The sequence below is a fragment of the Bufo gargarizans genome, chromosome 2 (assembly GCF_014858855.1).
Source record: "Bufo gargarizans isolate SCDJY-AF-19 chromosome 2, ASM1485885v1, whole genome shotgun sequence".
In the NCBI taxonomy this organism is placed as follows: domain Eukaryota; kingdom Metazoa; phylum Chordata; class Amphibia; order Anura; family Bufonidae; genus Bufo; species Bufo gargarizans.
Genome location: NC_058081.1, coordinates 695,311,967 through 695,338,838, shown reverse-complemented (window position 1 = coordinate 695,338,838; position 26,872 = coordinate 695,311,967). Strand labels below are relative to the sequence as shown.

The 26,872-nt window shown below is 42.0% G+C and overlaps 1 protein-coding gene across 1 annotated transcript in view; it reads left to right on the top strand.

Moving 5' to 3' along the window:
- The first annotated feature begins 251 nt into the window (after positions 1 to 251).
- SHISA7 (shisa family member 7) overlaps positions 252 to 26,872 on the top strand; it is a 36,761-nt gene continuing 10,140 nt past the window's right edge. Inside the window, 3 exon segments of the mRNA XM_044278556.1 lie at positions 252 to 335; positions 337 to 812; positions 12,858 to 13,012. Coding sequence (XP_044134491.1) covers positions 252 to 335; positions 337 to 812; positions 12,858 to 13,012 — 715 coding nt within the window.

Sequence of the window (26,872 nt, the reverse complement as noted above, 5' to 3'; positions counted from 1 at the left end):
TAATGTCTAATCTTTGGTTTTTGTCTTTTAGGTTTTCTTCAGAGCCATTTTTTGTAATGAAGACAACTTTTTATAAAGTTTACTAAAGCAAACTAAAAAGTCGAAAGCAAGTTCAATGTACATGGTCCTCCATCATTCGTCGTTTGAAGACTTCGAAAGCACTGCAGCCGAACAGCGAAGGCTCTTCTTCCACCCATCAAAAGAAAACTATATTTGTTACTGCCACAGATTGCCATAACTTCTCATCTGCCATGTATCATCTGTTAACGGTGTTAATCAGTATTACTTTAGATGCTCTTGGGGTGCACTCAGCTCTCAGCCTTGGTGCTGACCAGAAGTCGGAAGCAGATGAACAAAACACAAGCATTGCCGATGCTGCTTGCTCTTATGAAGCGTCCCCAGGCAGCCCAGAATGCCTCTTCTTTGGCATTGAGCCTGAACATACCAGAAATGTGTTATGGATACTATGATGTGATGGGGCAATACGATGCCACCTTTAATTGTACCACAGGTACATATCGTTACTGTTGTGGAACCTGCCATTATCGCTTTTGTTGTGAGCATCGTCACAAGCGCTTAGACCAAGACAGTTGTAAAAACTATAACAGCCCTTTCTGGGCACACACAACCCAGCCTATTACCACCAGTGCTAACAGCAAGCTGAACGATCACGGACTTGCAGACCAGACCAATAGCACCGTCTATGTCATCTGTGGTGTCATTAGTTTCACCCTAGCCGTGGGCATCGGAGCCAAGATTGCCTTTAACAAGGCATCCCGGCGCCCACGGGGGAGAGAGATTAATGTCCCCAGGTGAGTTCGGTAGAATTGTTTCATCAACTTAGTACAAAATGTCAATCCAATGTTGGTTTATTAGCTCCGGTTTATGGTTTGTAGCAGTATAATATTTGCCATATGTGAATTTACTCCAATGGGATAGTTGTATTAACCAGGTAGGTATTGACCAGCTGAAGTTTCTGTGGCCTCTAAACTGTAATTTAAATTCAACTCGACCAGACATAGAATTGAGTTGGTTGACGAAACACCAAGGAAGATCTTCTATGTAAATGTAATTTCAAAAAATAATCTGTAGAATAATTTATGAACACTTTACCTACAGATGCCACCTATGGCTAGCTTCACACCAGTGTTCACAGATCTGTATGGATGTTCTGGCCCGAAACAGCCTGCTGAATCCGGCATTTCCGGACGTTGCCGAATGCCCGCCAGCTCTATTAAAGGGAGTCTGTCATCACAGTTTCACCTTTTTAACCCTTCCCATAGCTTTCTAGCAGCCTTACAGTTGATAAAACCGGCAAAAATCATCTTAGTAGCATATGCAAATGAGGGCTCGCAAGTGCACAGGGGCGGCGTTAACCTCGTAGGTGATGCATGCGCATTAATTACTGTGATGCCGCACCAGAAATGGACATCGCATGCGCATGCGCCGGCCAACGGACTCAGCGCTCAGGCGCGGGATCACGGCAAGACAAGAAGTAAGTAGATAGGCGGTCAGAGGGAAAGAATGGGCGGGGGGAAGGGACGATAAGACTGAGCTGCCTGGGCACCTACGAGGTTAACGCGGCCCCCGGGCACTTGCGAGCCCTCATTTGCATATGCTACTAAGATGATTTTTGCCGGTTTTATAAGTCCACGATTGCTCATAATGGTAACGTTTTTATCAACTGTAGGGCTGCTAGAAAGCTATGGGAAGGGTTAAAAAGGTGAAACTGTAATAAGAGACTCCCTTTAACTATAATAGGGTCCGGCGGAGGCCCAGGAGCAACCCTGCAAATATGCCGTGAATTAGCTGGACAAATATCTCTGCGAGCAGTGCTTTTTGTCTGGCCGATTCCCGACTTTCTATGCCGGAACAGTCTGCCAGAAGGCTGTAACGGTAGTGTGAAACTAGCCTATCTTATTTTTCTTCTTGGCTTGTAATACAGTCCTGATCAAAAGTTTAAGACCTACTTGAAAAAAGGCAAAAAATCATATTTAGCAAGGCTGGATCTTAACGAGGTTCCAAGTAGAGCTTCAACATGCAACAAGAAGAAATGGGAGTGAGACAAAACATTTTTTGAGCATTCAATTTAATGAAAACAACGAATAAACTGAAACAGGCTGTTTTTCAGCTGATCAAAAGTTTAGGACCACACCTCCAAAAAAAAAACTAAACCTCCCCCCCCAAAACAGAAATCAAACTTCCAAACATGAACTTAGTAATGAGTAGCTCCGCCGTTATTGTTTATCCCTTCAAAAATTCGTTTCGGCATGCTTGATGCAAGCGTTTCCATGAGGTGAGTGGGAACATTTCTCCAAATGGTGAAGACGGCCGCACGAAGGCCATCTACTGTCTGGAACTGTTCTCCATTTTTGTAAACTTCCCTTGCCATCCATCCCCAAAGGTTCTCAATTGGATTTAGATCAGGGGAACACGCAGGATGGGCCAAAAGAGTCATGCTATTCTCCTGGAAGAAGTCCCTTGTCCTGGGGGCATTGTGTACTGTAGCGTTGTCCTGTTGAAAAACCCATTCGTTACCACACAGACGAGGGCCCTCAGTCATGAGGAATGCTCTCTGCAACATCTGGACATAGCCAGTGGCCGTTTGACGCCCCTGCACTTCCTGAAGCTCCATTGTTCCACTGAAGGAAAAAGCACCCAGACTATTATGGCGCCCCCTCCACAGTGGCGCGTAGAAAACATCTCAGGTGGGATCTACTTGTCATGCCAGTAAAGTTGGAAGCCATCAGGACCATCAAGGTTAAATTTTTTCTCATCAGAAAATAAAACTTTCTTCCACCTTTGAATGTCCCATGTTTGGTGCTCTCTTGCAAAGTCCAAACGAACAGTTCTGTGGCGTTCAAGGAGACGAGGCCTTTGAAGACGTTTTTTGTTTTTGAAGCCCTTCAGTCTCAGATGCTGTCTGATGGTTATGGGGCTGCAGTCAGCACCAGTAAGGGCCTTCATTTGGGTTGAGGATCGTCCAATGTCTTGAAGGACAGCCAATTGGATCCTCCGGCTCAGTGCTGATGAAAGTTTTTTGGGTCTTCCACTTGACTTTTTTGTTCCATAACCCTCAGGATCATTTAAGAAATTCCAAATGATTGTCTTACTGCGTCCTACCTCAGCAGCGATGGCGCGCTGTGAGAGACCCTGCTTATGCAGTTCAACAACCCGACCATGTTCAAAAAGGGAGAGTTTTTTTGACTTTGCCATAACAACGTGTGACTACCTGACAGAAAATGACAATGAATCCACATCTTTGCACAGATTTGGCCTTTTAAAGGCATGTGGTCCTAAACTTTGGATCAGCTGAAAAAACAGCCTGTTTCAGTTTAATCGTTATTTTCAATTAATTGAATGCTCAAAAAATGTTTTGACTCACTCCCATTTCTTCTTGTTGCACGTTAAAGCTCTACTTGGAACCTTGTTAAGATCCAACAATGTAAAATATGATTTTTTGCCATTTTTTAAGTGGTCTTAAACTTTTTATCAGGACTGTATCTAGAGATGAGTAGGCAAGATATACTTTACATACAGATACCTTCTATGGCTAGCTTCACACTAGCGTTAACAGATCCGGAAGGCTGTACCGGTAGTGTGAAACGAGCCTATCTTCCCTTTCTTCTTGGCTTGCAATATCTAGAGCTGAGTAGGCGAGATGCCCAACAAAGTTAGGGCACTGTTACACCGTTGAGGATCAGGCTAAGTATCAGAAACCAACGTTATACATAGCCCATGTAAAACGTGCACACAATCACTTGACAGATGAGCAAAATCATTTGTAATGTGATTGGATCTTAGATGTGACACCCAAAATAGTTGTTTGTTTTTAATGATTGTATTAATACAAGAAACTTGCTCATGTATTGTGATTGTCCATAGTTGCCTTCCTTTGCTGGCTGGATTCATTTTTCCATCACATTATACACTGCTTATTTCCATGGTTACAACTAACCTATGATCCAACAGTGACGATCATGCTTGCACACTATAGAAAAAAGCACTGGCCTCTCTGGTGACCGAGACCACAGTAGCGCACATAGGACTGGCTATTTTTCCTATATTATGCAAGCACGACCACTGCTCCTGGATTGCAGGGTGGTCATAACCTCTGGGAAACAAGCAGTGTATAATGTGATGGAAAAATGTACTGAAGCCAGCAAAGGAGGCAATATGGACAATCACAATACATTAGCATTTGCTGAAGTGAGGCAACCCCTTTAAGTCAAAGAACAAGTGTGCAGTCAGACAGGTCCAAAAACAATATATTGACCTAAGTTTCAAAATTATCAAAACTCCCTCAGCCTTCGGCCTTCCCCACACAAATTTCAGACCATTCCTACCGATCTTTATCAATTAACCATTTGCACACACCAATTTAGATGGGCATCCTTAAGGTCTTTTTCATGTGAGCAGATTTCTGCCCATTAACGAGTGCCGACTGGTGGTATAGCATGTCAGTCGGTGTTTGTTAAAGGTGTGTTCACATGGGCCGATACCCTGCCCTAAACGAGTGCTAATCAACAAGATAACAAGTCAATAGGTGCTCATTTAAAGTGCCTTCACACCAGGCAATGCCAACTGAAAGAAGGATGAGACTGTTAATACAGTGATTTCTCCCCATGCACATTCCCTCTTCACACGGGAAAGTTTGCTGTCAACCAGCAAGCATTTTTATGGCATGCTCACATCAGCGCTAGTTATTTCCATTGTTCTTCTCTGTTAGAAGAGCAGAACAACTAAAATAATGTAAATTCTGGCACAGAACTGACAGGAACAGTGCCAAACAGACCCCATTGACCGTAATAGGGTCCATTTGGTTTCTGTTCGGGTGCCCCCTTTTTTGGACATGAAAAAAAGTTCTGGATGCATGACTTTTTTGCCCACTCTTTTTAGTGGAATCTACGACAGAGGCACCGACTGGAGCTTCCAATGCCCTTGTGCCAGCGTCGGACTGTTGATCCTTGGGCCCACCAGAGGAAATGATTCTAAGGGCCCACCTTCTGTGTATAGACCCTAATAGCAAATGATTAGCCTCAAAGGCAGCTCCAAATGTTTTTTTTTTCTTTATCCTGGGCCTTCGGAGCCCATTATGGTGTCAGAGCCTGTCAGGATCCTCTGGTGCTCTGGTGGGCCAGTCCGACACTGCCTTATGCCTACACAAAAGAGCCAATGTGTCGACAAACGAATGTCTGATCAGTAAAGTATTTAGATGGGCCATTGATCAGCTGAACAAACGTTACATCTGAATGTCCATTTTCGATCATAGGCTCATATTAAAGGCTCTAGAGTGCCGTATACCTGCGGTGGTTAATGTATGGGGACGAATGTAAATAGGCCCTTAACCTAAGGCTAGTTTCACATCTGCGGCTGTGCTGTCTGACAGGTTACTCAGGCAGGGAATGCTGGGAATCGACTGTACAGAAACTACTGCAGCAGCGGTTTTTGTCTGACCGGAATTCCGGCGCACTTGCCAGGGAGTGGCTAGATCTCCACCAGATTCCATTGTAGTCAGCGGAGTCCAATGGGCAGGTGGCACTATCCAGGAATGTCATATCAGGAGAACTCCGGCAGAACAGCTTGCTGGAGAGCACAGCCACATATGTGAAACTAGCCTAAGCTTTGTTTTTATCAGAGCTGGTTATCTCATGTCACTCATCTCAGGATATCTAAAGCCTAGAGGAAAGGTAAGGGAGGACACAGCCGTATGTCACAAAGTGCATGTCCTCTATTGTCCCCTTCCCCCTAAACTAGCTAAACATACAGCCAAAAGGTTGACTAAAGATTCATAAGCAGGTTAAATCATCTAAAAAAATGTGGATTCAACCAATATGTACATAAAAGAGGTTATAGAAAATTGTTTTATATACTGGCATGCAACTGTAAGAACTGGGCCTATTAGATGGTGCCATACTGTAAGAGCTAGAAGATCTTTCTAGTTCCATCAACCTTTCTAGTATGGTTTTATTTAGTGATGAGCGAAGTCTTCAAAAATTCAATTCGGCCGCTTCGCCAAACTTAGACAAGAGATTCGATTAGTTACGAGTTACTTCGTAACGAGTCGCATTCCATTGTATGGAGGGGGTGCAATGACGGGGAACGGCGATCACGCCGCCCCCGTCATTTTCACCCCTCAGATGCCACGTTCAACGCTGATCGCGGCATCTAAGAGACACATTCAGCCTATTAGAGGGTTAAAACAAAAAAATACATACTCACCTAATCCATTCGATCGCAGAGAGGCCGTTGCGGCCATCTTGATTGAAGAAAGCAATGACGCGATGCCTCTCAGCGATTAAATAGATTAGGTGAGTATGTATTTTTTGCTTTTACCGCCATTTCAGAAAACATTGATTCATTAGCACGAAGCGCCAAGAAATTTGGATTCATGGCAAATTAAACTTTTCCTGAAATTTGAATCTAATTCCACTTTGTTAACTTCGATTCGCTCAATACTAGTTGTATTATCTAAAATATATGAAACAGAAAGTCGGAAACAATATAGCGGCACTCACCAGCGGGTCAGATGAAATGTGTCCTCGCCATAGACCGTCGTCACCTTGAGCTCTGTGCCTCACGCTTCCTCATTTTATGGATTATTGAAATAAATTGACATTCTAGGGACCGGTAAGTGCCGCTATATTGTTTCTGTCTTCTTGTTTCATAGTCTCAGATCCATATTTTTTTTTTATGCTGAGCACCACCTGTAGTTCTTATGGCGGAGCTCCGTTCACATACCTGACTCCACCTGTTTGTTGAATTCTTCTGCGTGATCCTCTTCACGAATTATCCTTAAAGGGACTTTCCAGGGCATTTTTTTTTCAAAAATGTCAAATAAAAAGTAAGATGTTTTATATTATATCATAGACATATTCATAAGGCACCATCTAACGCCTCTGAGCTACGCATACATGGAAGATATGGTCATTTCATTATGTCATGTGACTACATGGATGAGCTACGGCAAGCAAAGCACATGGAAATTGTTGCCTCCATAAAATAGGATGCAGTCTGAGGCCTCTTTCACACGTCCGTGATGACAACCATGACAAGATGGTCCGTGGTTTATTCGTGAAGATGTCCGTAAATCTCTGCGTTTAGTCCATGTCTCCATTTTCTGCCCTCCGTGTATTCCATGGACACGGCTAGAGTGAAAATTAACTTCCAGAGAATCTCCTACTAATGGTCCATGAAACCCACTGACAGAACATGGATGGCATCCATGTTGTGTCAAGGGCTTTCATGGACTCATAGACTTCAATAGGCATGTTTGATCTGCATCACCGATGGTCAGTGGAAAATCACTGATAATTGAATAAGCACATTGTATACAATGGGTACATGTGCTGTCAATGGAGAACACTGACAGCACACGTCCATGATTCACTGACATGCGAAAGAGGTCTTCGGGGTAGATATATTGGTACATGTGCAGCGAACCGGGTCCACAGGGGCAACACGTGAGGCTACGGTGGGTCGATTTGGTAGTAGTTGTTTGTACTCACAATTAGCAGAGCCTCCCTGGGCCGGCGTGCAGTGATGGGGGAGACAGCACTAAATCCTCTGGGGCACTCTCTATTGCAGGAAACATCAGCCAGATGGAAGTTGAAGTGCCCTTGATGGTGTAGATGTTTAAGGTGCTTTGATGGCTGGCCCCTGTGTTCATGGCGCCAGCACCGTAAAGGTGCAAATGTTGAGGGTAGTAGAAAGCATGAGGAGTCAGTTGTAGTAAAACAGTGGAACTTTTACTTGAATCAAATGTCTCAGGACCGTTGGAACAGTTCATTAGTACAGTGCACTTGTATGGCATAAAGGATGATTCAGAAATTAGTTTAGCTGTAATCCTTACAACAGGTCTGGCAATTGTCAGTTGAGGAGTTTTCCTAATGCTGTTACTTTACAGGCAAGACAAAAGTTCTCTTCTTAGATATTTCTACTTTAAGTCCACTCTGTACTACTCAGGTACTAAATATAATGGTTTCCTTACTTTATATTGAGCAATCCAATAAGGGCGTTCTCCCTCGTAGCAGGCAAACTCTCTGCTACATTATTTTATGCAGGATGCGCTCCTGAAATATCCAAGTTCACTATGTCCCAGAAGGCATTTAGTGAAAAACATCCAATTGTGTCCAGGTATCTTTAAGTTCCTCCCGGTCACTGGTGCTTGTGAGGTCCCTAGTCTAGACTCAGCTCTAATCTTCACTAGACTTTCTCTATATTCGTATATAGACTCACTTGTCTGTGCTGGGCTGCTGTGACTACTTGGTCTGTCCTCTCCAGGCTTGATCAGGGCCCAGAGGAAAGAAAGGCAGCTACATCTTGGACTGAGCCTGCTCTGCTCCTCCATACACTTCCTTCTCCTCTCTCAACACTACCTTCCTGTAGCAAACCCCAAGCTATATACATATCATGTGGCGCCAGCACCACCTAGGGGCAAATAGATGTAATGACAATGCCAGCCTGAACTTAGGAATTACAATACATTAAATACATATACAGAAATTTAAGGTGACCACTTATACACACATAAGTGGGACACTGCACATGTTTACTATCCATCTTTTTAACGCATGACATTTTCTGAAGAAGAAAAAGTAATGGAAAGTCCCTTTAAATATATAACAGATGTTTAACCATATATGCTTTACCTCCTAGTGAAATGTTGCAGATCATGTGGACAGCTGAACATGAGGTTCAAGAGCCTATGTCAGCCTAATAAACCCAATTAAACCAGGCATACTGCCTGGTAGGGCTCATCATGCTGATTAAACAATACCTTTCCTTTGTCTGCATGTTACAGCTGCAGAGATGTCTGTGCTTTTATACATATGCAGATGAGCACTTGGAGCACCAGGAGGTGGGGCTGAATCCTTGGAGCATTGCTTTTGTAACACCCCCTGTGCTCTGCACACTCCCGCCTCTCCTTGATTGACAGGGCTAGATATTGGCATGCTGAGGGCAATGCTGTGTCCTAGAGGTGTGTCCTAGAAGATTTTGACAACTGCAGTGTAAGACAATACCTGCTAAGTAGATGGGATATTTAAAAATCTCATCTTACATGGTCCCGAAATTTTCACAACAGTTATTGACCTGCTGTGCGGCTTTTTAAATCCACAGCATGTCAATTGATTGTGCACATTGTCAGCATAGATTTCACCCTTGGCAATGCAGAGGGTGAGATCTAGGGGAAATCCTCAACAAAAAACATAAGAAGTACATGTGTATTTAGGCACAGAAATGATGCGAAATCTGCATGGAAAATCTGCATAAAGTAAAGTGTCGGGCGCATGTACTCTTATACTTCCATATTTATTCAATATGTTTTTTATTTTGCAAATGTACAACAATTTTTTAAAAGAAAATATGTAAATTTTAGGTCTGTGAAGGTTCTCATTTATCCAGGTCATGGTATATCTGTAAAGAATAAATCAAGGCAACTGGACTTACTGTAGATTTCTTGAAAACGTTTCACTAGTTATTCCAACAAGCTTTCTCAATTCTGAGTGACTGTACAAGAATTCTCTGGGAATAAATATGTAACTTAATCAACATCTGGTAATTATTGCCTTAATTTACAATCTACAGTAAGTCCAGTTGCCTTGATTTATTCTTTACAGATATGTAAATTTTATGCTGAAACATACATGTTTTAGGGGGTAAAACATGCCGTAAGTGTTTTGAATTATACTGCAATACCTCCTTACAAATAAAGGAAGGAGGGACATAGGCATTTGGCACACTAATGCACTTTTCAAGGTGATTCAGCATACTTGTAAAAGCCAAATGGCCCAAATAAAGAGTCCTCACTCAATAACCGTAAATACCACTGCCCGCTCCTATAGGCTGTCACACAATGAAGGTTTTCCTTATACCGTACAATGATAGAGGCCACACATATGTATAATTTTATGCTCCTGACCACCACCAACCGTGAACATCCTCATAATTGTGAAGATCAGAACAAATTGCTCTTTTTTTTGCGGCTGAGGATAATTGGCAAGTATGCTATTACTGTATTATGAATACTGAATTTACTGAGATCCAATAATCCACAGACCCTCAAGAGCAGTAATACAAAAGCAGAATTTTAAGCAGATGTGTTGAGAACAGTCAAAATAGCTCTAGTATAAAAAGCTACACCTACAAAATGCTTATATCCCCAGATATTGCAGAATTAATATTAATGTAGTGCCACCTGTTTCTATTGGACAGCCTTTCTGTGTCCTTATCAGTAAATTTGCCAAGGTGGACACACATGCTTCCTCATGTCTCCATATGATCTTTTGGGTATGCGTAGGAATCCCTGGTATGGTCAGCCAGCTGCTTCTTAAAGGGCTTCTGTCACCCACCAAAACTAATTTTTCATTTTTGGGCATATTAAAATCCTTATTGGATGACTATTCCCTATATAGGGCTCTTACCTTGTTCTGTGGCTTGGTTTCACAAAAAATCGAGCTTTTAAAATATGCAAATAACTTCACTACCAGCAAGTAGGGCGTCTACTTGTTGGTAGCTGCCGCATCCTCCTTTAAAAAAAACGCCCCCTCCTCCAGTTGATTGACAGGGCCAGCGAGCGCTCTCCTCCTCTGGCTGGCCCTGTCTGCAATTCAAATCCCGCGCCTGCACCATACGTGTCTTCATTCGGCGCAGGCGCTCTGAGAGAAGGACGCTCGCTTCCTCAGCACTCCCTCAGTGCACCTGCGCCGATGATGTCTTCTCTTTCGGGGTTTAGAGTGAAATTACAAAAATGCTACCCCACTGTCATATCACTTGCTCAGCATCTCCACTGAGAACAATAGAAGATGCTGAAGCTCAAATAACTGTTGTCTCGCCACACCAGGGATCCCTTCAACAGAGGCAAGAATGAGCATGTGTGTCCACCTCCGCAAGTTTTCTTAGGTGGACACAGAAAGGCTGCTGAATAGAAACAGCAGTTGGCACAATACTAACATTATTCATGGAGTATCTACAGTATTATCTGTACAACTGTTCTCATCATATGGACATAGAAATGTTTGGGCCCACTCAGGTTCTAGGTGAACTGCAGATTCTGTACCCCTTAGTGTGGTGTTCTTCTTTCATATTAGACTCTTTGATCCTTCTGAATAGGTGTTTTAGTTCAGCCCAAGCAGCCTTATTCTAATCGGAAACAAAGTGAGCCCAAAAATAACTCTGTGATAGAACCCCTTAAGGACATGGACTATCTTCGGGTTTCATGACTGAACAATGATGACTTTTTTTTTTGTGGGACAAGATTTAGTTTTTATTTGGAGCATTTTGGGGTACAAGGAAATTATAATTTTTATTTTAATTTTTGCATTTTTACACCTTTTACTGTGCTGTATAAATGAGACGTTATCTTTATTCCAATTTATTTTTTTATATTTAATACTTTTGCAGATTAAAAGCATATTTTATTAAACTAATATTTTCTGTGGGGCCACGATCAGAGACCCATTACCTATTTGGTTTTCCATTGATTTTGGCATATGGGAACTAGTTTTTTTGCAGGAAAAGTTGCTTTTAGAGATGAGTGATTTTCTTGAAATTCATTTTGAGTCTTCAGATTCAACCCAGGTACAAATAAATTCGACCAGAATTGAAAGTGCTCAGATTTCCCTGAAAAGCCATGTATGACAACCTGAGGTTTCTTAGGACTGTATCTAACCCTTCTGAAGCTCCTTGATGACAGCATTAGTAATGTCAAAGTGACAGTGACATATAAAGCTATGGTTAAACAGACTGTGGCCCGTGGTAATAAACAGCTTGTTTAATAACACAATGCACTGTTGGATTTTTTTTAAAACCAGTCCGAAAATGGTCTGTTTTTGGTGGACAGATGTCTTCTTCCCTGTCTTCTGATCTGTAATATGGTGGCTGCCATTTTGAGATATTTGTCTAAAAAAAAAAATTGCTAAAGATTCAAATTTGGCTGGAATCGAATTCGATTGATTCACTCATCTCTAGTTGCATTTTTCTCAACTTTTATATTTTAGGTTAAATGTAATTTAATACTTGATTTTTTTTGCCATTTTTTTAATGAAAATGAAAATGTTTTTTTAAATGTGTTATCTTTTTTTTACAGGTCATTAGGATTGCCGCAGTTCCATATATCTTATTTTTTTAAAAATTTTTAATCAAATATTTTTTGGGGGGAGAATTTTATTAAATGTATTACATGTTATTAAACATTCATTATTCCACTTTTTTTTTTGTCCCCCTAGGCCTGTGATGGCTAAACTACAACTCCCAAAATGCACACTTGCTTGGCTGATCTTAGAATTTCATAGAAATAAATGGAGCATGCTGGGAGTCGTAGTTTCACCACAGCTGGAGTGCTGGAGGTTAGCTATCACTGCCCTAGGGGATGAGAACCTGTGATCTCCTGATCACTTACCTAATGCTTTGGAATACATACATATAGTACGCACATAGTACTCCAAAACAGTTATTGCCCAAAACTGACAGTCGAACTACTAGACATGGTCCAATAGGCAGACCTGGAGGCCTTTGTGAGGCCACAGCTGTCACATAAAACCTATTGGCAGCCTTCGATCATGTTGCAGGAGGCCAATGGGTTCATCTTCCTCGGTTATATTGCCATGACTGTGGTTGACAAAGCCAATTGGATATACACTTGCCATTGCAGGCATGGACACTTTGGTGAATAGGCAAACCTATGATGGGACCTTTGTAAGGTTCAAATAAAGATTTGCAGGACACATATGTGGCACATAACGTAATACACTTTCTAGCAAACTTTCAGCGGTCTCTGAAGGTCGGTGATTCAGGGTAGTGGACGTGATTAAGTAACATTTGTTGTGATGTTTTTTTCATTAATATCATTGTTCCAGAGCTCTTGTGGACATTCTGCGACACCAGTCCATTCAGGGGAGCCACGGAGAGAGAAATAACAGCATTGCTGTAAGTTCAGGAATACATGATAATGGACCATCACGTCCTCCAAAAAACCTCTATAACCCAGTAAAGTCTTCGAAGAGCAACCATGGTGAGTAACCTGTAATATCTTTCCTGTATGGTAAGGGTACGGCCACATCAGGCAAAGCCATACCATGCTTGGGGAGCATGGCTACATCCTAGACACAACATCTGGCTGTACCCTAATATAGCAGTATACCACAAAAACACAATGGGGCAGATTTACTAATCCTATCTAAAAATAGAAAGTATAATCAGAAATGTGGCACATGGCTAGACACTTCTGTCTAACGTTAGACCAACTAGTGGTTGGCCTACTTTGTGCCAAAATTTTATACCAAAATTTTGATGCGAGTAGTCACAATTTTAGCTGTACCCTCTTTCTGGGAAGCCACACCCTCACCCCTAGGTAGCCCACACCCCCTGGTTGACGAAGGCACGGTGGATTACTCTTTTTGGTGCATTTGCTTCGTAAATAGGTCTAAAACTTGTTGCAACATTATGGGCCAAATTTTAGGAACAATCACATTAGCTAATGTAGCCAATGCACTACTGAGAAGAAGTCTGAAAGCTCAAAACATTGTAACCCCCTCCTGTCCACCCCACATAAATGAACATACTAATAGCATGGTTCCTGTGCCAGAAGAACTTTTATTTATGTGCTGTCCTTCATGGTATGCAGTGTCATCGCCAGGTTCAAGCTGTCATGCCTGATCTGGTACTGGGTTGTCTGGGGCGGGGGGTTATTAGAGCTATATGTAATCTTAACTCCCTTAATAACCAGGCCTGAAAAGGCTTTAAAGGGTCACTGAATTTTCATAAAAATTTTGACATGTCACAGAGATGGATGAAGGCCTGAGTGCTGAGACCCTCTACAATCCCTAGAAGAGACAAGAGAAGCACTCGCTTATCATGTTGTCTCTCCTCTCTGCAAGAGATGGAAGTGAGACGGGCTCACAGACTTTCTATTGGATCAGTCTTTCTCTCCAGCAGCTTGGCGAGACAGTCTGATATGTGAGCGCTTCTCTTTCCTTGTTCTAGGGATCGGTGGGGATCTCAGGATTTAGACCCCCACCTCATGAAAACTTTTCATATGTCTCCATGACATATCAAAATTTATATGAAAATTCAGTGACCCCTTTTTCACAATTTAGTGTACTTTTTATTTGTTGGACTACCAAAATAAGTTTTTTAGTGTCACCTAGGGCTTTTTATTAATGTTTTTAGATAATTTTCTTTTTCATTTTCTTTTTGGAAAACTGCAAAAAAATATTTAAAAAGATTTTTTTTTTGTTCAAACTATAGCTCCTTATTCTTTAACTATGTAAACTGACACCAAAACAGGGGCGTAACTACCATAACGGCAGACCATGCAACTGCTTTGGGGCCCAGGGCAAGAGGGGCCCAGTCTTAGTTAGGATTATCTTCTACTGGAGGTGAAAACTTGGTCATGACTCTACCCTTTAGGTAGAACAACTTTTAGCAAATGAGCCAGTGGAAAAATGGCTCAAGGGTCATTGAAAAGGGTTTAGGCAGAAACCCTTCTGTCCTGTGTGGGGGGCCTGGTGTGATCCCTGCTATGGGGCCCTTCCTTTTCTATGTATGCCACTGCACCAAAATAAATGATTAAAATGGGTTCCTTATTTTGTATCGGTCAGCTTTGATATGTATAATATGAATCGTTTTGCATGCATGAGTCGATTGTAGTGACTGTTTTAGTAGGCGTGGGCATATTTCTGTTTTGTTATTTTCTATTATTTGTTTTCTATTGGCGGATAATAACACTTTTTATTTATTTTGTACTTTTTCACAATAACTGAGCCACCCTAAGGAGCTAGAGTTACATGGGAAATTAGGGGGCTTTTTCACAGGCACAACTGATCAGGGTCTGCTAAGACCCAGCAGCTCTGCTATACCCAAGACAACCAGCAATCACATGATCTCTGGATTCAAAATATGGAGTGACCCAGCTGCTTCCTCTAGTCCACTGAATAGCGCTCATTCAGCACTATGCATCAAGCAAAGAAGAAGGCAGAAGCGGTAATAAACCACTTCTGTCTTCTCTTTGAGGTCAGAAACAGCCGGGGACACAAGCTTTCTTCTGCTAGGTTTAATGAGAAGGAGCTTTAATCCTGCCTGTACATGTACAGTGCTTCAAATTAAAAACCCATCACCAACAATGTACATGTATGACACTTGGTCATTCAAGTTTAAAGGGGTTGACCACAATCTTTTTTTTTTTTTTCTCTCCCCTTCCCACCCAACTGGACCTGTAAAGTGAACTATACTCTCCTGCTCTCTGCTGCTCTGTTCCAGCTCCGTGGCTCCTGTGGCACTGCACTTCCAGTCCTAGCATGTAAACGGATGGGGTCACTTGCACCTCTGCAGCCAATGACTGCCCTCAGCGGAGATGTGTCCTCAAGCAATACATCAACTTTAAGGACTGATTGTTTGCTGCCTAATACACCCCCCTGCTTGACAGGTGCCATTGTCATGGGAGAATCAGCGCCATTCAGTGCACCTGTCAGTGGTTTTAATCTTATGGCTGATTTCTAGCCTCCTATTTGATGCATCGACGGTACTCGTCAGTTCCCAGCTATTCATATACGGTATATTGTTGTGACACCAGACGGTTTTGATGTAAAAGATCCTTCTGCCCTGACATATTTTACACAATAACGGCAGAATGTGTTCATAGTGGGAAGTTTTACAAAACTATGAATGAGCGGCACATAATTGTTTCCGTATGTTAAGGAATCGACAGAAGGTGCGAAGCTTCATATTTTCATAAATCTCAAAAGATGCACACATTATAAGAATGGCTCCTATTCAAAAGCGTGTTATTATTTTGTATAGATTTTAAATTCAATATTCATATCTCCCTTTACATTTTTTATTATTCATGATCCTTTTTGCTTTGGGTGCAGCTGCCTGGCACTGAAGTGATCCATCTACATGCAGTGTTCCTAACCTCGTCTTAATCTTTCCTACATGACCTAGCTCAATATTGTCTGCAAATATTGGAACTTCTCCTGGAGTTTAATATTGATGGCCTCAGGATAGATCACCAGTATCAGATTAGTGGGGGTCTGACTACCGTCACCCCCAGTGATAAGCTGTTTGCTGGCCTCTTTGGAGATTCAACTGAATGGTCCTGGGCTACTATACAATATATAGCGCTGCTGTGCTTGGTTAGCTGTGAGGAGGCTCATCGGGATGCCGTGGCCTCTTCAAACGGCTGATTGGTGGGGATGCTGAGTGTCAGACCCTAACCGCACATATTGATCACCTATCCTAAGGATAGGCCACCAGTAACTCCTGGAAAACTCATTTAAGGTGACCATGCACATTAGATGAACATCGGCTGAACCCACCAATTTTGGCGGCACCAGCCAACCATCTAATCTGTACTGGAGGATCCCGGCTGTCGCCGAATGGCTGATATTAAGGGAAAGAAAGGAGAGGCGTACTGGATTTCACACCCCTTAAGGACTGGGCTCATTTTTGTTTTCGCCTTCTTTTTTACCTTTCTGCCTTGTAAGAGCCATAACTTTTTTACTTTTAAGTTTACATAGCCATATAAGGGCTTTTCTTATGGGACAGGTAGTATTTTTTTAATGGAACCATTTAATTTGCCATATGAAAATGGGTGAAACTAAAAAAAAAAATACAAGTCTGCCATGTTTATAGTTCTTATCTTTTTGATCAAGTTTTATTCAACTTTTGGAGGGATTAAGGTGACCAAAATCAGTGATTTGGGCGTTTTTATTTCTTTTCTGTTATGGTGTTTAACAGGCAGGATTTAATGCTGCACTAATTCCAATAACGTTTACTTTTTTTGTTCCATTTTTTTTATATAAAATTGAGAAGGGGGAGGAGGTTTAAATTTTTAATATGTTTCTGTTTTTCTTATATTTTTGCTATTTTTTTTCTACGTTAACTAGTAGTCCCCTTATTTGATCTCTTATACCATAGACTGCAAGCAATAGAATACGGTGCACTCTATGGGATTTCTACTACTGTTCCCATTAAGTCCTGCTGCAGACAGGCATAACAGGCAGGTTGTTATGACTGGTCTGGGAGCCTTCACAAAGTCCCTGGGCTGCCATAGTAGACACACATACCCCTGTGATTTTGCACTGGGGTACAATCGGAGGACAGAGAGAGTCTCCTCCCTCTATCTTACTGCCCATATGTTGCTATTGACCATGGCATCGGAGGGGCTAACTGACCAGGATGGGAGTTCTCTCTGATCTTAGTCACTGTGGCTGCATATTAGTTGTATTATACAGCTGACACTGCTGCCTATGGACCACACTCCGCTCTCTAACCCACATATTACCCTGCACACAGACGCCATAAGGTGTTAAGCCGTTAAAGCGGATAAGCTGCCACCAGAAGTGTCTAGCAAGCAGTTGACTGCCTTCCCTCATTACTGAGCCAACCTGGCATGTTTATTACTCTGCAGTAGAAATGAGCGAATCGATTCTATACAAATCCGATTCTTCACAAATAAAAAAATAATCGTCTTACAAATTAGAAGTTTTGGCAATCCGCTTTGGATGAATTGCCCAAAAAGGCACCTGCCATTTCACATTTAAAATGCAGTCACTAATAAGGGAAACAGTTCAGAGAAAAGGCAGTCAGTCGTCTGCCCTGTCCTTAGGCCTCTTTCAGACAGGGCAGTTGCAGGAAAATGTGCGGGTGCGTTGCGGGAACACACGCGTGATTTTTCAGCGCGAGTGCAAAACATTGTAATGCGTTTTGCACTCCCGTGAGAAAAATCGCGCATGTTTGGTACCCAAACCCGAACTTCTTCACAGAAGTTCGGGCTTGGGATCGGTGTTCTGTAGATTGTATTATTTTCCCTTATAACATGGTTATAAAGGGAAAATAATAGCATTCTGAATACAGAATGCATAGTATAATAGTGCTGGAGGGGTTAAAAAAAGAAAATAAATTTAACTCACCTTAGTCCAGTTGATCGCGAAGCCGGCATCTCCTTCTGTCTTCATCTTAGCTCTGTGCAGCAAGAGGACCTGTGGTGATGTCACTCCGGTCATCACATGATCCATCACCATGGTAAAAGATCATGTGATGGATCATGTGATGACTGGAGTGACGTCACCACAGGTCCTGTTGCAACACAGAGCTAAGATGAAGACAGAAGGAGATGCCGTCTACGCGAGCAAGTGGACTAAGGTGAGTTAAATTATTTATTTATTTTGAACCCCTCCAGCGCTTTTTTACTATGCATTCTGTATTCAGAATGCTATTATTTTCCCTTATAATCATGTTATAAAGGAAAATAATAATGATCGAGTCTCCATCCCGATCGTCTCCTAGCAACCGTGCGTGAAAATCACACCGCATCCGCACATGCTTGTGGATGCTTGCGATTTTCACGCAACCCCATTCATTTCTATGGGGCCTGCGTTACGTGAAAAATGCACAAAGAGGAGCATGCTGCGATTTTCACGCAACGCACAAGTGATGAGTAAAAATCACCGCTCATGTGAACAGCCCCATAGAAATTAATGGGTCGGGATTCAGTGCGGGTGCAATGCGTTCAACTCACGCATCGCATCCGCGCGGAATACTCGCCCGTGTAAAAGGGGCCTTAGTCTGTTTCTTGGATTGCCCTACTGCCACCTGCCCTGACTTTGGACTTGTCTCTCGGATACGCTTATATGCTGCCTGCCCGACCTTGGCCTGTCTTCCGACTATGCTTACTGCCTGATCGTTGTATCTATGGATGTAGCAGGGTTAAGACGCATGCTGTATGAGATATGTTATCTAAACTTAATGCAACTAAATGCGCTAGGCAATTGCTTTTGTTTCAAGATAACGTGATGAGTTAAGAAATTTGGGTTAAGAGAGTGTGTGTTACCCCTGCTACATCTGTACCTCTGTGGGTCAGCCACTAACAATACCAGGACTATCTCAAGAGGTAGTGGTCTGGTGGCTCCTCTGCAGTGAAGTCCAGATCCTTGTATAAGGGTTAAAGAGTGAATACCGAAGGACAGCCAGGATAACGCCTTTAGGGTTAGCTCCATGTTTTTAAACACTTTAAGACCAGGCCTATTTTCATTTATACATTTTTGATTTTTCCTCCTCATGTTCCAAAAGCCATAGCTTTTTTATTTTTCCATTCACATAGCTACATGAGGGCTTATTTTTTGCAGGACAAGATGCATTTTTTAATGCCACCATTTAATTTACCATGTCTTGTATTAGAAGAAAGGAAAAAAAATATTTGTGTGTCAAAATTGAAAAAAAAAAAAGAATTCCACCAAGATTTTGGCGGTTTTGACATCACAGCGTTCACTATGCACTAAAAATTACCTGACATTCTTATTCTGCGGCTCAATACTGAATGCGGCGATACCGAACTTGAACAGTTTTTTGTTTTACTACTTTAAAAAAAAATTAAACCTTTAGAAAAATATACATTATCTTTGCATCGCTATATATTCAGACAGCCAGAACTTTTTTATATTTGGGTCTAGAGAGCTTTATAAGGGCTTGCTTTTTGTGTAACGAGCTGTAGTTTTCATTGATGCCATTTTTGTAGTATATACAACATTTTGATCACCGTTATTCAATTTTTTGGGGAAACAAAATGACCAAAAAAAATGGCAAATCGCGTGTTTTTTTTTCTTTTTTCTGTTACTGCGTTCACCGCACAAGAAGTTTTTAAAAATATTTTAATAGTTCAGACATTTTCGGCCGCGGTGATACCCAATATGTTTATTCTTTTTATTGTTTATGTATTTTTATATGTAAAATTGGAAAAGGGGGGAATGATTCAAACTTTTAATATATTGGTATTTTCTTACTTTTTTTTTTTTAACGTTATTTAACTTTTCTTTTACAACAATTAGCCCCCATAGGGGCCTCGTACATGGGATCTTTTGATCCCTTCTCCTATTCACCATAATAAAGATCTATTACGGTGAATAGGATTTTTACACACTCCATTCTGCGCTGTGCCTCGTGCATAGCTCAGTATGGAGAAAGCCATGGCAGGCCTAGATCGCTTCAGCAGCATCCAGGCTGCCATGGCAACCGATTGGAGCCCTGCGATTTCACTGCGGGGGCTCCGATCAGAAGGAAGATGAAGCCGCATCACTTCACAGGTGCCTTGATCGCGGCACCTAAGGGGTTAAATGGCAGGGGCGGCGCGGTCAGTGCGGCCGGATGCTGGCTGTAGCATACAGCCGGCAGATCGCGCGTATGGAGCGGGCTCACTACAGAGGCTCCCTCCATACATCCTGCGTGAAGGGGTTAAACATGCTGTTTGTTAACACCATCAGCCATGCCTTTACCCATAGCTACATATTTTACTGTCACTCTGACACTATTAAAGAGATTGAAAGGGGAGAGAAAGAGAAAGTGCAGGAAAAAAAAAACAAGAGCGAAAAAACTTGATCTTAGGATACTTCCTAGTGTCATATAGCGATGTATAGGCCAGCTGGAGCACTATTGATTCAGGTACAATTGATTTGGACACCAATTTAATATTCTGACTAATTTATTAACCTCTTAAGGACACAGGGCGTACAGCTTAAGGACACAGGGCGTACAGGTACGTCCTGTGTAGTTCCAATCACCGCCGTGCGGCGATCGGAACAAGGTGCCTGCTCAAATCAATCAGCAGGCATCTTGGTACAATGCCCGTGTCGGCGATCGCAGCAGAGTGCAGGTCAATTCAGACTTGTGGTTCGCTGCGTTCATGAGTTATTGGGGTTTCTGGTGACCCAATAACCCGGAATAGAACGGTGATCGGTGGTGTGATAATACACCACCAATCACCGTCCTTAGATCCTTAGAGGTGGGGGTCACGCCACCTCTCAGGATCGCTTCTGATTGGCTGGCTGGGCAGGTGGGCGGGCGGATGCGGCAGATTTGAATTGCCGGAGCTCCTCTTCCGCTCATACACGTCCGTGGAGCGGGGAGAGAGAGGAGCCTCCGGCTGCATAGCCCATAAAGTAGTTTTTTTGTGCCATCAGGCACAAACCAGCATATTAGCGACAGTTAGGGAGAGGTAGATTAGGCAGGGATGGTGAGGGAGAGTTAGGGGGAAAAAATAAGTTTTTATTATTGTGGTTTAGCACCCGGATCGGGTGTCTGGGGTCCACAGCACTCAGCTGTGTGACCCTAGACCCCCCAGGGGTGCTGCAGCTTGCCCCCCCCCCCGCCCCTACACACATATTTCTTGGGGCGCAAGTGTTTAGTTTTTTTTGCATGCGCTGACTGTGGCCGGCACTCTCAGCGTCCGGCCACTGTTAGCGCATCGCCCACCCCACCGCTGATCATTTATTTTAGTGGGTTTTTTTTTACACTTTTTGGGACTTTCAATTTTTTTAGTTAGTTTTTTATTTTTTTTCTGCTAGGTGTAGGGCAAAGTACGCGAACACCCGTCCCCCACACACACGCACACTGAATAAAGCTTTCCACGCACGCACGCACACAAGCACTCCCCTAAGGCCCGCCGGACGTTCTCGGCCAGAGAGGCATACGTCCAGCCCTGGATGACCCCACTTTACTCTTGTCATCCGCTTCCTCCTCAGCATCTAACGATGATGAGGAGCCCCCAAGGCGGCAGAGATGCCGCCAGGCAGAGCAAGGGGACCGCCATGCCAAGAACCCTGTGGCCCACACTAGTACGAGCAGCTCTGGGCCTCATACTAGTTTTCCGGCCCACCAGATAAGTCCACCTTAGCCCCCTACCGGTGAACTTGTCTGATGTACCCCAGAGGATTTTGAGCTCGTGATTCCTGATTTTGTTGGCCAAGCAGGAATCCAGATTCCCACAGTGGGCTTCACTGTATATGACTATTTTTGTCATTTTTTCAGTGACCACTTTGTGAATCTGATGGTGGAGCAAACGAACTTGTAAGCCCAACAGTTCATTGCTCAACACCCAGGCTCCTTTTTGGCTAGGCCCGGTGGCTGGACTCCGGTCAGTGCAGCCGAGATCAGGACACTTTGGGGCCTCGTGCAGCACATGGGCCTAGTGTAAAAAAAAAAAAAAAAAAAAAGGGTCAGGCATTACCGGAGTGGGGTCGTCCTCTACCAGACCCCAGTTTACAGTACGGCCATGACACGTACCCGGTTTGAGGGCATTCAGAAATGCATGTCAACAACAATCGGTATATGGGAGGAGTTGATCTCTCTGATAAAGTCCTCAAGCCATATATAACGCCATGCGGAAAACCCGGGCATGGTACAAAAAAGTTGCGGTCTACTTGGTGCAGGTTGCATTGTACAACTCTTTTGTGCTGTCCCGGAGCACTGGCAACACAGGGACATTCCTCCAGTTCTAAAAGGAAGTCCTAAAGGACCTGACCTAAAGGACCTGATCTTTTCTGACCGGGAAAAAGCAGGCCAGAGTACCTTGGGAACTGGAGGCGCCCGGATCGTGGAACTGGAGGCGCCCGGATTGGGGGTGTGGTCCCCAATACTGGAAAGAAGGGACGGTCCCAAAAAAAGTGCTAAGTATGTCACAGGAGGGGGATACGGAAGGACACCACCACTCAGTGTGACACGTGCCCCGATCATCCGGGCCTCTGCATTATTGGTTGCTTCAGGGAGTACGACAATTTTTAATCCTCTTCCCTAATTTTAATTCCATTTAGCCACTGACAATAGAAAAAAAACTATTGTTCTCAGACTTTAGACACTAAAACAAACAAAAAATTTATTTCAAAAATATTATTTTTTACAACTAAAATAAATAAAAAAAGACATATTAGGTATCGCTGCATCCGTAAGAATCTTCTCCATAAAAATACCCCATGACCTAACCCCTCAGATGAATACGGTCCAAAAAAAAAACGGTGCAAAAAAAGGTATTTTTTTTGTCACCTTACATCACAGAAAGTGTAATAGCAAGCGATCAAAAAGTCATATGCCCCCCAAAATAGTGCCAATGAAACCACCCTCTCATCCCACAAAAAATGAGCCCCTACCTAAGACAATCGGCTTAAAACAAAAAAAAATAAAACTGACTCAGACTATGGAGATACTAAAATGTTTTTTTTTTGTTTGTTTAAAAAAGGATAATATAGTGTAAAACCTAATTTTTTTTTTTTTTAAAAAAAGTAGACATATTAGGTATCGCCGCGTCCATAAGAATCTGCTCTATAAAAATATCCCATGACCTAACCCCTCAGATGAACACGGATGAAAAAATTCAATCAAAACTGTGCCAAAACAGCAATTTTTGGGCAAATTTTCCATTTTAATCTATTTTTTCCTGTAACAAAGCAAAGGTTAACAGCCAAATAAAACTTAATATTTATTACCCTGATTCTGCAGTTTACAGAAACACCCCATATGTGGTTGTAAACTGCTGTATGACCAAACAGCAGGGTGCATAAGGAAAAGAACGCCATATGGTTTCTGGAAGGCAGATTTTGATGGCCTTTTCTTGGCACCATGTCCCATTTTAAGAACCCCCTGATGCACCCCTAGAGTAGAAACTCCATAAAAGTTACCCCATCTAAGAAACTACACCCCTAAAGGTATTCAAAACTGATTTTACAAACTTTATTAATCCTTTAGGTGTTCCTCAACAATTTATGGCAAATGGAGATGACATTTCTGAATTTCTATTTTTGGAAACCCTGCCTCTCAAAAATGTAATATAGAGCAACCAAAAATCATATGTACTCTAAAAATAGTCCCAACAAAACTGCCACCTTATCCCGTAGTTTCCAAAATGGAGTTTATACTCTAGGGGTGCATCAGGGGAGCTTTAAATGGGACATGGTGTAAATAAACCAGTCCAGGAAAATCTGTCTTCCAAAAACCACACGGCGCTCCTTTCCCTCTACGCCCTGCCGTGTGCCCGTACAGTAGTTTACGACCACATATGGGGTGTTTCTGCAAACTACAGAATCAGGGCAATAAATATTCTGTTTTGTTTGGCTGTTAAACCTTGCTTTGTTACTGGAAAAAACGGTTAAAATGGAAAATTTTCCCAAAAATTTAAATTCTTACATTTCATCTCCAATTGCCAATAACTCTTGTGGAACACCTAAAGGGTTAACAACGTTTGTAAAATCAGTTTTGAATGCCTTGAGGGGTGTAGTTTCTTAGATAGGGTCACTTTTATCGAGTTTCTACTCTAGGGGTGCCTCAGGGGGGGCTTCAAATGGGACATGGTGTAAATAAATTAGTCCAGCAAAATCTGCCTTCCAAAAACCATGCGGCGCTCCTTTCCCTCTACGCCCTGCTGTGTGCTCGTACAGTAGTTTACGACCACATATGGGGTGTTTCTGCAAACTACAGAATCAGGGCAATAAACATTGAGTTTTGTTTGGCTGTTAACCCTTGCTTTGTTACCCCAAAAAATTGATTCAAATGGAAAATGTGCTAAAAAAATTTAATTCTTACATTTCATCTCCATTTGCCAATAACTATTGTGGAACACCTAAAGGGTTAACACAGTTTGTAAAATCAGTTTTGAATACCTTGAGGGGTGTAGTTTCTTAGATGGGGGTCACTTTTATGGAGTTTCTACTCTAGGGGTGCATCAGGGGGGCTTCAAATGGGACATGGTGTAAATAAACCAGTCCAGCAAAATCTGCCTTCCAAAAACCACACGGCGCTCCTTTCCCTCTACGCCTTGCCGTGTGCTCGTACAGTAGTTTACGACCACATATGGGGTGTTTCTGCAAACTACAGAATCAGGGCAATAAACATTGAGTTTTGTTTGGCTGTTAACCCTTGCTTTGTTACCCGAAAAAATTTATTCAAATGGAAAATTTGCTAAAAAAAAATTGAATTCTTACATTTCATCTCCATTTGCCAATAACTCTTGTGGAACACCTAAAGGGTTAACACAGTTTGTAAAATCAGTTTTGAATACCTTGAGGGGTGTAGTTTCTTAGATGGGGGTCACTTTTATGGAGTTTCTACTCTAGGGGTGCATCAGGGGGGCTTCAAATGGGACATGGTGTAAATAAACCAGTCCAGCAAAATCTGCCTTCCAAAAACCACACGGCGCTCCTTTCCCTCTACGCCTTGCCGTGTGCTCGTACAGTAGTTTACGACCACATATGGGGTGTTTCTGCAAACTACAGAATCAGGGCAATAAACATTGAGTTTTGTTTGGCTGTTAACCCTTGCTTTGTTACCCGAAAAAATTGATTCAAATGGAAAATTTGCTAAAAAAAATTGAATTCTTACATTTCATCTCCATTTGCCAATAACTCTTGTGGAACACCTAAAGGGTTAACACAGTTTGTAAAATCAGTTTTGAATACCTTGAGGGGTGTAGTTTCTTAGATGGGGGTCACTTTTATGGAGTTTCTACTCTAGGGGTGCATCAGGGGGGCTTCAAATGGGACATGGTGTAAATAAACCAGTCCAGCAAAATCTGCCTTCCAAAAACCACACGGCGCTCCTTTCCCTCTACGCCTTGCCGTGTGCCCGTACAGTAGTTTACGACCACATATGGGGTTTTTCTAAAAACTACAGAATCAGGGCAATAAATATTGAGTTTTGTTTGTCTGTTAACCCTTGCTTTGTTACTGGAAAAAAATGGATTAAAATGGAAAATTTGGCCCAAAAAATCGAATTCTGAAATTTTATCTCCATTTGCCATTTACTCTTGTGGAACACCTAAAGGGTAAACAACATTTGTAAAATCAGTTTTGAATACCTTGACGGGTGTAGTTTCTAGAATGGGGTCAGTTTTTGGGTGGTTTCTATTATGTAAGCCTCACAAAGTGACTTCAGACCTGAAATGGTCGTTCAAAAGTGAGTTTTAGAAAATTTCAGAAAAATTTCAAGATTTGCTTTTAAACTTCTAAGCCTTGTAACATCCCCAAAAAATAAAATGGCATTCCCAAAATGATCCAAACATGAAGTAGACATATAGGGAATGTAAAGTAATAACTATTTTTGGAGGTATTACTATGTATTTTAGAAGTAGAGAAATTAAAACTTGGAAATTTGCAAATTTTTCCAAATTATTTGGTACATTTGGTATTTTTTTATAAATAAAAATGTTGTTTTTTTTTAACTCCATTTTACCAGTGGCATGAAGTACAATATGTGACAAAAAAACAATGTCAGAATGGCCTGGATAAGTAAGAGCGTTTTAAAGTTATTCACACATAAAGTGACACTGGTCAGATTTGCAAAAAATGGCCTGGTCCTTAAGGTGAAAATGAGCCCGGTCCATAATGTGTTAAAATCAGATCCAAAACAAATTTCAATAAATGTGCTCATTTCTAGTTTGCACCATAACTACGTATACACATTGAAATGAGAAGAGGACCTAACAATGACCCCTGTAACCCAACCTGAGATTGGTCCCCTCTGCAGTTCCACACATTTGTCCCAGACCTAGCATTCACTATTTATGTACCAACCTTACATTATCAAATGTAAATTCTTCAACATTTACAGCCTTGGGTATCATGGACACCACCATATTTTGGATTCATGTTGCATAGATAAGGTGTCCATAGCCTTCTGTAGGACCATACAGTTCCTCTGTCTGCCTCCGAATTTATATGCAATGAGTGATATCTATGACTCAAACCACAATAAAATCTACATTTCCATCTGGATTTTGGTGCAGATTTTTAGGTCGGTTTCACATTGTATGTGTTATGACTGTGGGAGAATAGACACGTAACCTTGTAGATAATGTCATGTAAAATTTAGGTATAATAATAAAAATTTAAAAAGATATGTTAAATGATCTGATAGTTGATACATTTCAGTAACTAATTGCAATGTGTAAACACTGACACCCTGTGGCCATTGGTGGAGTTTCCAGCAATTTTTGAACACTAGTCTTTAAAATATAGCGGTCTCACAAATAAATTAGCATGTGATCAAAAACCAACAAAAAAAAAATGTCACTAATTTCAGGTTAGTGTTTATTACTTTTTGCTCCATTGACCAA